Source organism: Pyrus communis, chromosome 12 (genome assembly GCF_963583255.1).
Source record: "Pyrus communis chromosome 12, drPyrComm1.1, whole genome shotgun sequence".
Lineage (NCBI taxonomy): Eukaryota > Viridiplantae > Streptophyta > Magnoliopsida > Rosales > Rosaceae > Pyrus > Pyrus communis.
This window is the reverse complement of record NC_084814.1, coordinates 19,505,751-19,517,785: the sequence shown is the minus strand read 5'-3', so window position 1 is coordinate 19,517,785 and position 12,035 is coordinate 19,505,751. Positions and strand designations below refer to the sequence as shown.

The window sequence follows — 12,035 nt, the reverse complement described above, 5'->3', positions numbered from 1 at the left end:
CAGGTTCGGTGTATTTTGGTTTCACTTAATCTCACGTAATCTTATTTCGTGTGAGAAATGATCTAATCAAGCGGTCTTACCGAATATCTTCTATTTAGCGTGGGAGCTGTCGTAATGAGAATCTCTTTTGGACAAAGAAGTCTTGAGCTCATTGGGCCCTCAAGAAGGTTATGGGAAATGGGTTCGGAGTCGGACAGAGAAATAGATCATCTACCATCCATTGTCTAGTGGTTGACCTCAATGCTCGTTGACTCCAGCAGGTCTAGGAATGTCATGCCACCAGACTCACCACTCTTACGCACTTCTTCCTGGGGTTCATACTTTTTATCACTCTGATCACATGATTTAGCATGTAGTGTTGAGATGTCATTATTTGTTAAATTATGTGTTGGATCACGTAATTAGATAAAATGTATAATAAAAAGGATAAACACATTGAAATTTCACGTAACTAGTTAGATCATATAATCAAAGGGATAAACACATCGGAATTTAAAAATACCCGTTACGTTGTTGTTTTAGTGCATAAGTGCATGTATGCCCACACCTTTTGAGCTGAGCTTGGAGGATTAAAGATATTCGAATGAGAAAAATTTTCCATTTTTTAATTTTTGTTTGTTGTTTTGGGCAGTCGCTTCGTACCTTTAAGATGGGAAAATTATCCACAACAAGATTATACTGTGGTTATATTTTAAATAAATCATGTACGATTATTTGTCTTAACTTTCTTACATAATAATATGTAGTGGTGGAATGAGAAAATTACGTCCTTTTTTTATATTTTTGTTTGTTGTTTTGGGCAGTTGCTTCATATTTTAAGATGAGAAAATTATCTACAAGAAGATTATACTGTGGTAATATTTTTTAAATAAGTCATGTACGATTATCTATCTTAACTTTTTTACATAACAATATGTAGTGGTGAAGTCAAAATTGTATAATAATGGGATCATAATATAAGCTCTAGAAGTTTGATCATGTTTTCATTTATATTGTCAATAATGTGTTCTCATATTTTAGAGACGTCATATCACAAGAGGAAAAAAAAAACTAATATAGAGCAAAAAAGAAGACTGAGTTACACACACAATAAATAAGAACGGTGGAAATCTTTTGTCAAATGTGGAGTGTGATTTTAACATGCCTTCTTAAAAGTGTAGCAAGTTGTTTGTTCTTTCTTAGTTCTTACTAGGTTCAAAAGGAAATTGAGAAAGAAGAAAAAATAGGAGTGAAGAGTTGTGCTACAAAGGCAAGAGTGACCGAGATAAGATGAGCTTGAAGTGGAGTAGGCTGGTCAACAAACGCTAAAAATCACCTACAAAACATTTATTTTATTGAACTTAGTATAGGGGTCAAAACAGATGAACAAGGGATTACATAGGAAAACTAATGAAAAGGGTTTGAAAACTTTGAGTTTTAACAATAAGGACAAAATAAATGGTAAAGTGAATTGATTTTTTAATGTAAAAATGTGGTTTTTCGTTAAAGTGAACAATATAGGAAGTTTTTCATTAAAGTTCCCGAATTACATTGAGTTGTTGGGCTCATGGGCACTCAATGGCTTCACTATACTTTTGTTACTGACAATACGTGATTGGTTAATATTCTGTCATAACGATATTCATGTTGCATAGATGATCTTATCAACCTTATTTTTAACATTGTAGCCTTCTTTTTCTATTAGATGGGTGCACATCAGGAGAGATTCTCTTATGCAACTAAAATTTAGCTTTATTAATGCGAATGTCCTATCTTGTTTAGAAAATGTTTTTTCGACAATTGACACGTAATAAATTAAAAAAAAAAAAAAGAATCTCTCATACACCAAAGTAGGGTTGGGCATTTAAAAAAAAAAGTCGAGTGAACCGTCCGAACCACACTGGTGGCTTGGCTTGGTTTGGTTTTTTATTATTTATTTATTTATTATAATTTTCGGACCGAACCGCACCTACCTTAATTGGTTTGGAAGTCGATTCTCAAAATTCTTAGGGTGCGGTTAATAGAACCGACCACATATATTTAATTTTGTTTTTTTCAATCATAATTAGTACGTGTAGTCATATAAATGGTTAGTTATTTACGAGTTATCATGTTTCCATCACATGAAAACAAAACTTGATTAGTTTAAGAGTCCTTTTGAAGAAGAACAAGGGGGACCATTTAGAGAAGGAACAACTGTTGCTTTGGTGATCTCCTTGGGTTGCTTCATTTGTGCTTTCCTTTGAGCAATCACTCGTATTAGTGCTATGTTTTGTAGCATTTGGGAGAGAATTTTGTTATGTATTTCGTCTTCACACAAGCCGAGAACCAATCCAAACTAACCCGCCACTACTGGTTAACCAACTTGATTGGTTTTAGACCCAACTTAGTCGATTTCGTTTTGTAATTTTGGTTTGTCCGACTAAGTCGGTGTGGTTTCAATTTTGACCTAAAACCGATCTAAACCAACCCGCGTCCACCCCTACACTAAAGTAATGGACAATGGGGGTCATTATTATGTTATGCTTTTTGTACTAAGCTACTAACTTATTAGTCAGCAGGCCTCCACTTATAGCCGATCGATCAATTCTATGCCTCTTAAGCAGCCATGCACGCCGGCATCCCCTTTTCACTTTTTGCTGGCCATGTCTGCTTCCTGTCTCTGCCTTTTCTTCTTCTTCATCTTTAATTTATTGACTTTAATTAATCAATTTTTTTTTTAAATTACTTTTGCTTATTGAATAATTATTCCTCGTCAATATATGCCATTATTTGTAGCGTGTCCTTAAAGAAACAAAACTAAGCCGCCATTATATATGACCTTTAAAATTCATGATCACAACGATTTTATATGTATTGGAAACCCGTTCAAAATGACAGCTTTCCAGTTCAATTCATAAAGTTCAAGCGCCTTTAAACTGTCGGGGACCAAATACATTGTGTGTTCTTTGCGCAATATTTGCACATGTAAGCCGCCCTCTTAGATTAGACTCGAGAGAATAAATTTACATGCGACGTGTCACACGAAGAGAGGTAAATAAAAAGAGACATACATCTAGTTTTAAGTAACATTGTAGTTCGGTGTCTGTGGTAGTTAAAATTTGGTATCAGTGGAAATATCAACATATGTTGCTTTCGATGAAATTTTAAAATGAAATTTTAGTGAATGTCAAACATTGATTTAGATGAAATATATGAATTTTTTCGATATTTAACTAATATGTCGAAAAATTGCCGAAATTTGTTGATTTTAACCGAATTCTAAAAGTTTCTCCCATATAAGATGAAGTCTAAACTTCACCTGCCCTTTCTGCATCTTTATTTGATTTTTTCGTCACTTTCACGGAATATCGACCGTATAAAAAAATTTCAAATACTGATGGCCGTTAGACGATAGTCAATACACAAAATATAATCGTTCGTGTTAGCTAGTATCAATATAATTAGTTTATAACAATCTATCCAACAAGTGGCAAACATCACATGTGATGAATTCGGATATCCGGTTGCATGCTCGGACATTTTTCAAATCTCAACCGCGAAGGTTTTGTTTTGTTTTTTATTTATTTATTTTTGTTTAAATGGAAATAAAGTAGTTTTATCATGATAAATAATATATTGCTTCGTATTTTCGACGTAAGAGATAAGGAAACTCCCAACTAGAAAAACAGAAAGAAAAAGTTGGAGACTTGGGTGGATTCTGGAGGGTCGTAGCTGTTTCCTAGCCACAACTGTTGGCGGTGAATAGGCTGCAAGCCTGTCACTTACGTGACTTCTCCGTGACTTCAACTTTTTTTCAGTTTTTGGTTTTCCTATCTTTCAAAGTTGTCGTAAGTAATTTTCGCATTCGGTTGATTTTTGCTTAAAAATGAAGATGAATAAGATGCTAAAAATAAGTGAAGGAATAGAAAATGAGAAAACGAAATTGTTAAAATTACTAAGTGAATAATTGCCAATTAGGTCTTAGTTCACAGATTGCCATGTTCTTCTCAATACTTGAACGAGTCTCAAGTTCGAATTCTCCACTCTCAAATTGTTAACATATCGTTAATAATTTGTGACACCACATAAAACAAAAATATGTGCCAATTACTCTAATTTAGAGAGAAGTTAAAAACTTTGTATCATGACACACCGTTCAACTTACACTTTTGAATTTTTTGTGTTTTGGCAAAATTAGGTGTGATTAATGCGCGATCAGAATTATAATTCAATCATCAGTGTAAAAATAAAAGACACAATAATAAACTCCATATTTCAACCACTACGGGCTGACTAAGTGGATAATGATAAATTTTAGGTCAATATTTCACATGGCACGTCTTGAGTTTGATTTGTGGACCTGCTATATCGTACGATGATGGCAAAGGGGAGGTTGAATTCCTCAATGAGTCATTTCAATCCACGAAAAAGTGAACTACTATGACTAAGCTACTGACTAGTTTCTTTTTTAAAAGAAAAAAAAAATGAAACGTATTATAATTTTGGTAACTTTATATATCATGTCACGTCAATATGTCACACGTTTTTATTGTCACAGGCTAAATTTTAGGTTTGAGAAAGTTGATATCAACTTCCATGTGGATTGAAGAGCAAAGACTAGTCCACTCCAATGAAGAAGAAAAGGACAACATTTTCTTTTCTTTTGTTCAAAAAACCATAAACTCAGGCGAGACTATTTTTTAAGGAATTCATAGTCTTTTTTTTTGGTAAAAGGAATTCATAGTCATTGATTATTGCTAGTTTTCGGTTTTTTCGTCATAAAAAACAGCAGAAAAACGCGGTTTATTCAACTAATTCGCATTTATTCTAATTTCTAAAGCAAAAACGCGTTTATTCATTTTTCCTTCTCTAAATTATCGACCGAACAAAATGTGGGCCCAATCCTATGAATGAATAGAATAATAGTTAAAAAAGTTGGTAGCAAAGATTTTTCGAGAGTTTGAATTTTAATTTCGATTTCGGTTTTTCCGGAAATATAAAAGGAGGAAAAATACAAAGGAAGTTAGTGGCAGAGCTGACGGAGGGCGAAGAAGTTGACTGGCGGAGGAGGGGGTTGAGCTTTTTGGAGTCTTTTGGGATGGGCAACTGCTTTTCTAACGACGCCGGCGCCATGTCGGCGGTGGGCGGCACCGCCGCCTCTCATGCCAATCCCTACGACGCACCGAACGACGCCGTCGATCTCTTCCTCAGGTCTCGCGGCTACAACGGCCTCTTCTCTCAGATCGAGGTTACTTCGCTCTCTGTCTGCTTCTCTTGAATCTTTTGAGCCAAATTTGTAGCTGTTAAGTAATTAGTAACTAGTAATTAGCAATTAGTAGCAAGTAATTAGCAATTAGTAGCAAGTAATTAGAAATTAGGAAGTAGCAGTTTGGATTTTGGATTTTTGAGTTGTGTTAAATCTGATGGCTACTGTTGTTATACACGCCAATGTAGTCAAGAACAGTAAGAAAGAGCTTGAATTAGTGAGAATTTGCAAAATTGGTGCTCAAGAATCGGATGTTCATGAAAAATCTGGATTGTTCACTTGGATTCACAATCGAAATAATTTGAAATGTAATGTCGTTCAATGAATTCTACTGCAGCCGAAGCTAGGTTTTACGATTTTTATTGAATTTTGTGGCTTGTTTTTTGTTAAGTAATGAATTTGCTCCCAATTTGGGGTCTCTCAGTGTTTGCATCTGATATACTGAATATTCTCAACAATTCGAATGCAGATATCACTTGCTGCTGTAGACTTGCGTGATCGGGACGTTCTTTCCAAGGTTTGTCACTCTAATGAATATGAGTAGCCATTACTTGCATTTCCACTGTTAAATTCATAGGAGTCTTGATCATTGATGTTTGTATGGTCCCCGTTGCTTGCCCCGTACTCTTATTCTGATTTTCTCGTGTTTTACAACATGCGTTATGCTTAAATGAACCTCTATTTTTGCTATTTACTTAATCATATTGTTATTTAAAACCTGAATTCTTCTTTTGACTGGTGCTGTAGCTACTTTCAGCATTAAGTTAAAGCTCAGTTTTCTTGTATTGCATGATAGTAATGGTGGTCCTTTTTGAATGTCACGCTCCTTGTAGCTAGATATTTCTTTATCTATATTTTGCTCTCATGCTAGATATTTTAGTTGTGTAAATCTTTCCTTTGTTTCAGGAATGTCAGTCTGTTATTCATGAATTTTATTTTCTATAGAGTGATCCGATGGTGGTTATCTATACAAAAGGAAGAGATGGAGGACTTTCAGAGCTTGGTCGCACTGAAGTAGTTCTAAACTCATTAAATCCAAAATGGATCACAAAACAAAATATCACTTATCATTTTGAGGTTGTGCAGACTCTCGTGTAAGTTTAAGCTTTTATCTCCGCTTTAATTAAAAAAAACATGTTTTTGGTCCCACAATTATGTGCAATGATTTAATGGTGGGTGACTTTATCTCCATAACAGGTTTCGTGTGTATGACATTGACACTCAGTTTCATAATTCAGAAGTGAAGGTACAAAATTTACGATGCTGTGCCTATATGTAAAGTTATTCCTTTTCTTAAGCTACTTGACTATCCATTTATCCTCTTAAAACTCTCTATGCAAGAGGCAAGAAAATATGGTTATTTTCTCATTCCGCTAAAAGCCAGGTCATAGAATTTGTTTGCTGCTCATATTTCTGGATCCACTTTGTTTTGGTTTGCTCATATTTCTAGGTGGACACATTGGTAGGGGTAGCTTCATAGTATATGTATTAACACAAAGATTTGCTGCATCGCACTCTTGTTCAAGTGCTTGCAAGCATAACTGGTTCATAATGGATGGTGTTACTTGTGCAGATGCTTAAGCTAGAGGAGCAACAATTTCTTGGCGAGGCAACCTGCGTATTGTCTGAGGTGTGACTTAGCGACCATTCTCTGTGGAATCGTTGAACTACTGAATCTCTATGATATTCTATCTGAACTTGTCAAAGTTGACCAATATGTGCAAAACCTGCTTGAACCCAACCAACTCCTAGCTACTAAGTGGCTGGTTTTGTGGTCTGTGAAAAAGGGCAAGCCTAAACATGAACCATAAAGTTAAAGGTTGAATCCAGGTTGACCCATTGGAACTAACAAGTCAAAGATAAGAGTCTGCTAGTTTTGGCTTGCTTGACCTAATCCTCACCTCTCAGACATGTCACACACAACACCAGATATACATACACACATACATTTGATGAACAATTAATTAATATCTCTAATCTGAGAAGTAATTTAGTTCACCTTTCTAGTGTATCTGGTTACCAAGATAAACTACTGGAATTATTTATTGAAGGACTACCTTAAGCTCTGGCATCTGATTCTTTTACCTGTTAATTCGCCTTTCTATTTGTGCAGATAATTTCTAAATCAGACAGGTTATTAACCCTCAATCTTGAATATAGAGAAGAGTTGGGCAGACCAAATCCTCATCGAGACTGTGGAAAACTCATTGTGCATGCTGAGGAATCTTTTAGCTCAAAGACAGCGATAGAGATGAGTTTAAGGTGTTCAGATTTGGAATACAAGGATCTCTTCTCAAAAAGTGTAGGGGCTTCTGAGTTATTATTCTTTCCCTTTGGTTATCTACTTTGATGAGCATTACTAGTTATGCATGCTTGGCCAAATGGAAAATGGTTTGTGTTTTGACACGTTCATATTTGTCTTTCAGGACCCCTTTTTGGTAATCTCAAAAGTTGCAGAGAGTGGGATCACAATTCCAATTTGCAAAACAGAAGTTATAAAAAACGATCTCAAACCCTTGTGGAAACCAGTATATTTAAATATTCAACAAGTTGGAAGCAAGGTATTAACAAGTTTCTTTTTAGCTGCTAGAATATGTGTGAATTAGTGGAGGTCAGGTTTGCTAGAATCTGCTTTATTTCTTTAGCAACTTGTCCATTTGGCTGCTGTCACTAAAAAATTTTGCTGACATTAATAACCATGTAGTGAAACATGCAGATTTGGCTGTTCAAGATTTATGTGGGCCTTTGCGGATGAGAAGCAATGCTTCATCATCTGTTTATTGATAGCTTGAGATATTGTACTTCCCCTGTTGCTTGTAATAGTTTTCTCATTTTAATATTTTTCGTTAATCTGCAGGACAGCCCATTGATAATGGAGTGTTTTAATTTCAATAACAATGGCAAGCATGACTTGATTGGGTAAATAGATATCTATTTCTTCCTTCTAGTTGCCTAATTCCTATGGAGTAGATGAGCAACTGTTTTTTGCTGGCTTTGTTTTCCTTTTCTCCTCCTTACAGTACTATACTTCCGTTGAATATACAGAAAAGTTCAGAAATCACTGGCAGACTTGGAAAAGCTTCATGATAGCAGACAAGGAGAGCATTTATTTTTACCAACTGCTGTTGGGCATGATTTCCACAACAAGGTAATGTTATAGTATGGCAATATATTACTAAGTGGATTTCCATCCCAATTTCTCTTAATTTATAAGTTCTCTGACTTCATTGCAGGTACTGAAGAGCCAACTATTTGTGGACAAGTTTACCGAGACCGTCCAGCACACCTTCCTTGATTACTTGGCTGGGGGCTGTGAGTTGAACTTCATGGTTGCTGTTGATTTTACAGGTGCTTACCTACTCATAAACATTACTGTACATCATAATTCCTTTGCTGCAAATGCATATATCATGATAGAAGTGATTGTCACTAGAAGTTGAGCCTTGCAAATCAGCAAGTGCAGTTGCGTGGCTCCAGTTGTCTGCTAAAGAAAAGTGTTGTGGCACCATACTTGTACTGTGATCATTGTTATTCTAGCTTATTGCTTTAAACTTTTCTTACTGTTGCCCTCTTATAAATGCAAACTTGATCACTGTGGCTCCTTTAACACATGTTAAATTGTCTTATCAAATTCACTCATATTCCTTGTTTATCAGCTTCAAATGGAAATCCTCGCCTGCCTGATTCTTTGCATTATATAGATCCTACAGGACGCCCAAATGCATACCAGAGAGTGAGAATTAGATCCCTTGAATTTTGATCTTTGCAATTATTCCTTTCTTTGGATCCATATGATTGTGACATTGTTTTCCAGGCAATCATCGACGTTGTGGAGGTTTTACAGTTTTATGATTCAGACAAGCGCTTTCCTGCCTGGGGATTTGGAGCCAGACCAATTGACGGTCCAGTTTCCCATTGTTTCAACTTGAACGGGAGTAGTCATCACTGTGAGGTGGAATACTTTATGACCAGAACTTACTTCTGTTAAACTTTGTAGCTGGTTTCTCTATCTTAAGGATTATGTGAATCTATTTCTTTCAGGTTGAAGGAATCCAAGGAATTATGATGGCATATGCAAGTGCCCTCCAAAATGTTTCTCTTGCAGGACCAACTCTTTTTGGACCCGTAATTACCAATGCTGCATTTAATGCCAGCCAGTCTCTTGCAAATGGTGGACGAAAATACTTTGTTTTGTTAATAATCACGGTAAGCATAATGGGTTTGGATGGGCGGTCCAATGCATCCCTGAAGTTCTTTTAGTACTTGCACGCAATATCTCTCAAGTTGTTTTAGTGTACTCCAACATTTTCCAGTTTCTTTAGTTTCGACCGGAACTTTGTTCTAAAATTTTACTGCCGTAGGATGGAGTGGTGACAGATCTCCAAGAAACCAAAGATGCCCTTGTGAAAGCTTCTGACCTGCCATTGTCAATCCTAATTGTCGGAGTTGGAGGAGCTGACTTCAAAGAAATGGAGGTATTTCATTCCCTTTTGTTTTTAATGCTGGATATCGTTCTTGGAACAGTCATATTTTTTTTAAAAGCCCGAATGCTGTGAAACTAAATATCTCCGCTTTTTCGTTTTGAAGATTTTGGATGCTGACAAGGGCGAGAGACTTGAAAGTTCTACTGGACGTGTGGCTTCACGTGATATAGTACAGTTTGTTCCATTCCGAGATGTACAAAGTAAGCCTTTCCATATGCTTTTAACATATCCGCTTACCAACTTTAATTAGTAGGCAGTAACTCCCCCTTTCACCACCAGGTGGAGAAATTTCTGTTGTTCAGGCACTCTTAGCAGAACTACCGGCTCAATTTCTGACTTACATGCGATCGAGAGATGTCAAACCAATTTTATGATCATGTAAAGAACTGTACATATGCAGATTGATATTCTCTTCTTGATCCTCGTCCAATACGAGCCTGAATGTCTTTTGTTTTCCTTCCTTACTCGTTGGCTGCATGGAAATCCTAATGCAATTGTATTGAGGAACAATTTTATGTTGCATTATCACATCCGAGACTTGGGATGACCGCAGCTGCACAGCCCTCGCGGCCTTTGTGAGACTGACAACTTAAGTTCCTGCAGCTCTCTTTACCAGGCTAGCGTTCTACAATCGGATGCGCTAAGCGTGGAGAAGGCAACGGGTTATCTTTCGAAACCAACCATTGGGAGAAGGGTGCGAAGAACAGTTTCAGAATAGTCATACAAGTATTTTCATCTTTTGGAAGTGGTTAATCTTTTGCTTTTCTTTCTTTCTTGTTCCCCCCTGATTTTTCGTTTCTGAATTTTGTTTGCCCTGTTGCAAAATTATATTGCTTTATGAACTTAAACATGAATGATGAATGAAAGTACAAGATGTAGGGCTCGTTTGGAAGTGTATTTAGAATGATTGAAAGCACTTGTAGTGAAAACGTTTTTGGAATCAATTTTTAGTAAAAACGCAAGTGAATCTTGGAAAAGTACTTGAAGTGCGTCTTAGAATAAGCACATACTTGGTGCTTCTTTTAAGAAGCACTTGAAGTGGTTTTGGAATTCAAAAATATTTTCTCTGAATGTGCTTTCAGTCATTTTAAAAGTATTTTTAAACCAGTTTGAATGCACATCGGGTTCTCTCTTGGATATGATTGTTTTGAAACAAATGGAACCCTTTCAATTGTTTTCTCCGGCGAAAAGTCCACGGATAGGCCATGGATTCTTGGGCCTGTTTACATAAACGAATTATTTTGCAGGCTCTTCGCTCGGACAAATTTATGTCCAAAAAGTGGCTGGCCTTTAACGCCTGTTTGAGACTACTTTGTACATGATTAAAACGCTTCTACTACGTCTCATAGAAAAATATGTGTTTTGGGTCATAAAAGTGCTTTTAGAAAAAGCATTTCTGAAGCGGCCTTTTAAGAAGCATTTGCAAGTGCTAGCACCTAGATGTTACCTAAAATAAAACGTGTTCTAATACAAGTGATTTCTAACAAAAGCAGTCTTAAACGAGCTCTTAATCAAATTAAACCCACCCACCTCTCACTTATCCACTTCAGTACTAAAGACTTGAGGCAACGGTTAGTTCTGCAGAAAATATAATCAAGGTTGGTAATTAAAGATGCTACAAAGTACACTTCGTGCTTAGCTAGGCTGCGTGATGCCTGCTAAGGTAACTGCCGCAGTTCAATTTAATAACTACATTCCACGATAACAATTTATGAATACATACGTATAATTAGGGTTAGGGCATAAAAATTGTCAAACCGAAAAACTGGACCGAACTAAAGCTAAAAAAAATGTAAAAAAAATCAAGTTGATTATAAAATTAAAAAAACTGAACCGAAATAAAAAAGGACCAGTTCAATCCACTTTGGTTCACGATTTCATGACACTAAAACCAATCCGGATCGAACCAAACCGGAATTTAATAATACATCTGTTTTTATTTTTATTATATTAACTTATAGCCCAATAACCCTTTAGTCTAATAATTACAAGGCCCAATTCAAGATTTTTTATTGTTATGTTTATGGATGTAGGCCATATTTATTGACATGTTTACCATTTCGTTCCCTAACTTATATAGAATCAAAATGTATGTAAATCTCACAGTACAATTATTTAGTAGTTGATTTCACATCAATTTTAGTTTTTCCGTATTTTCTAACATCTCGAATTCATGATTTGTCCTATTTCAAATAAGAAAACTTACTATAATATTGTGCATGAAAATGCATGCTATACAAGCTAATATTTTACTAAAACAAAGATGAGACTCACATATATTAATGGGTCTTACATCTATTAAAGGATAATATAAATATACGATA

At 35.8% G+C, this 12,035-nt stretch overlaps 1 protein-coding gene across 2 annotated transcripts; it reads left to right on the top strand.

The window, feature by feature from the left end:
- Positions 1–4,812: 4,812 nt before the first annotated feature.
- On the top strand, positions 4,813–10,850 carry LOC137709911 (protein BONZAI 1-like). 2 transcript variants are annotated; one of them, XM_068448891.1, is made up of 16 exons: positions 4,813–5,209; positions 5,697–5,744; positions 6,173–6,321; positions 6,425–6,473; positions 6,801–6,857; positions 7,341–7,529; positions 7,654–7,788; positions 8,085–8,146; positions 8,273–8,375; positions 8,461–8,575; positions 8,884–8,960; positions 9,042–9,179; positions 9,269–9,433; positions 9,589–9,702; positions 9,815–9,911; positions 9,991–10,850. In XM_068448891.1, the coding sequence occupies exons 1-16, from the start codon at positions 5,060–5,062 to the stop codon at positions 10,083–10,085; spliced, it is 1,743 nt and encodes a 580-aa protein (XP_068304992.1). In that variant the 5' UTR covers positions 4,813–5,059; the 3' UTR covers positions 10,086–10,850. The 2 variants fall into 2 exon arrangements, with proteins under 2 accessions (XP_068304992.1, XP_068304993.1); XM_068448892.1 differs by having other exon boundaries at positions 5,134–5,209; positions 6,134–6,321.
- The last annotated feature ends 1,185 nt before the right edge of the window (positions 10,851–12,035 follow it).

Coding starts and splice junctions, on each gene's coding strand:
- LOC137709911 (XM_068448891.1), top strand. CDS start 5,060: ATGGGCAACTGCTTTTCTAACGACGCCGGCGCCATGTCGGCGGTGGGC. Junction 5,210..5,696: donor GCCTCTTCTCTCAGATCGAG/GTTACTTCGCTC, acceptor ATTCGAATGCAG/ATATCACTTGCTGCTGTAGA. Junction 7,789..8,084: donor TTCAACAAGTTGGAAGCAAG/GTATTAACAAGT, acceptor GTTAATCTGCAG/GACAGCCCATTGATAATGGA.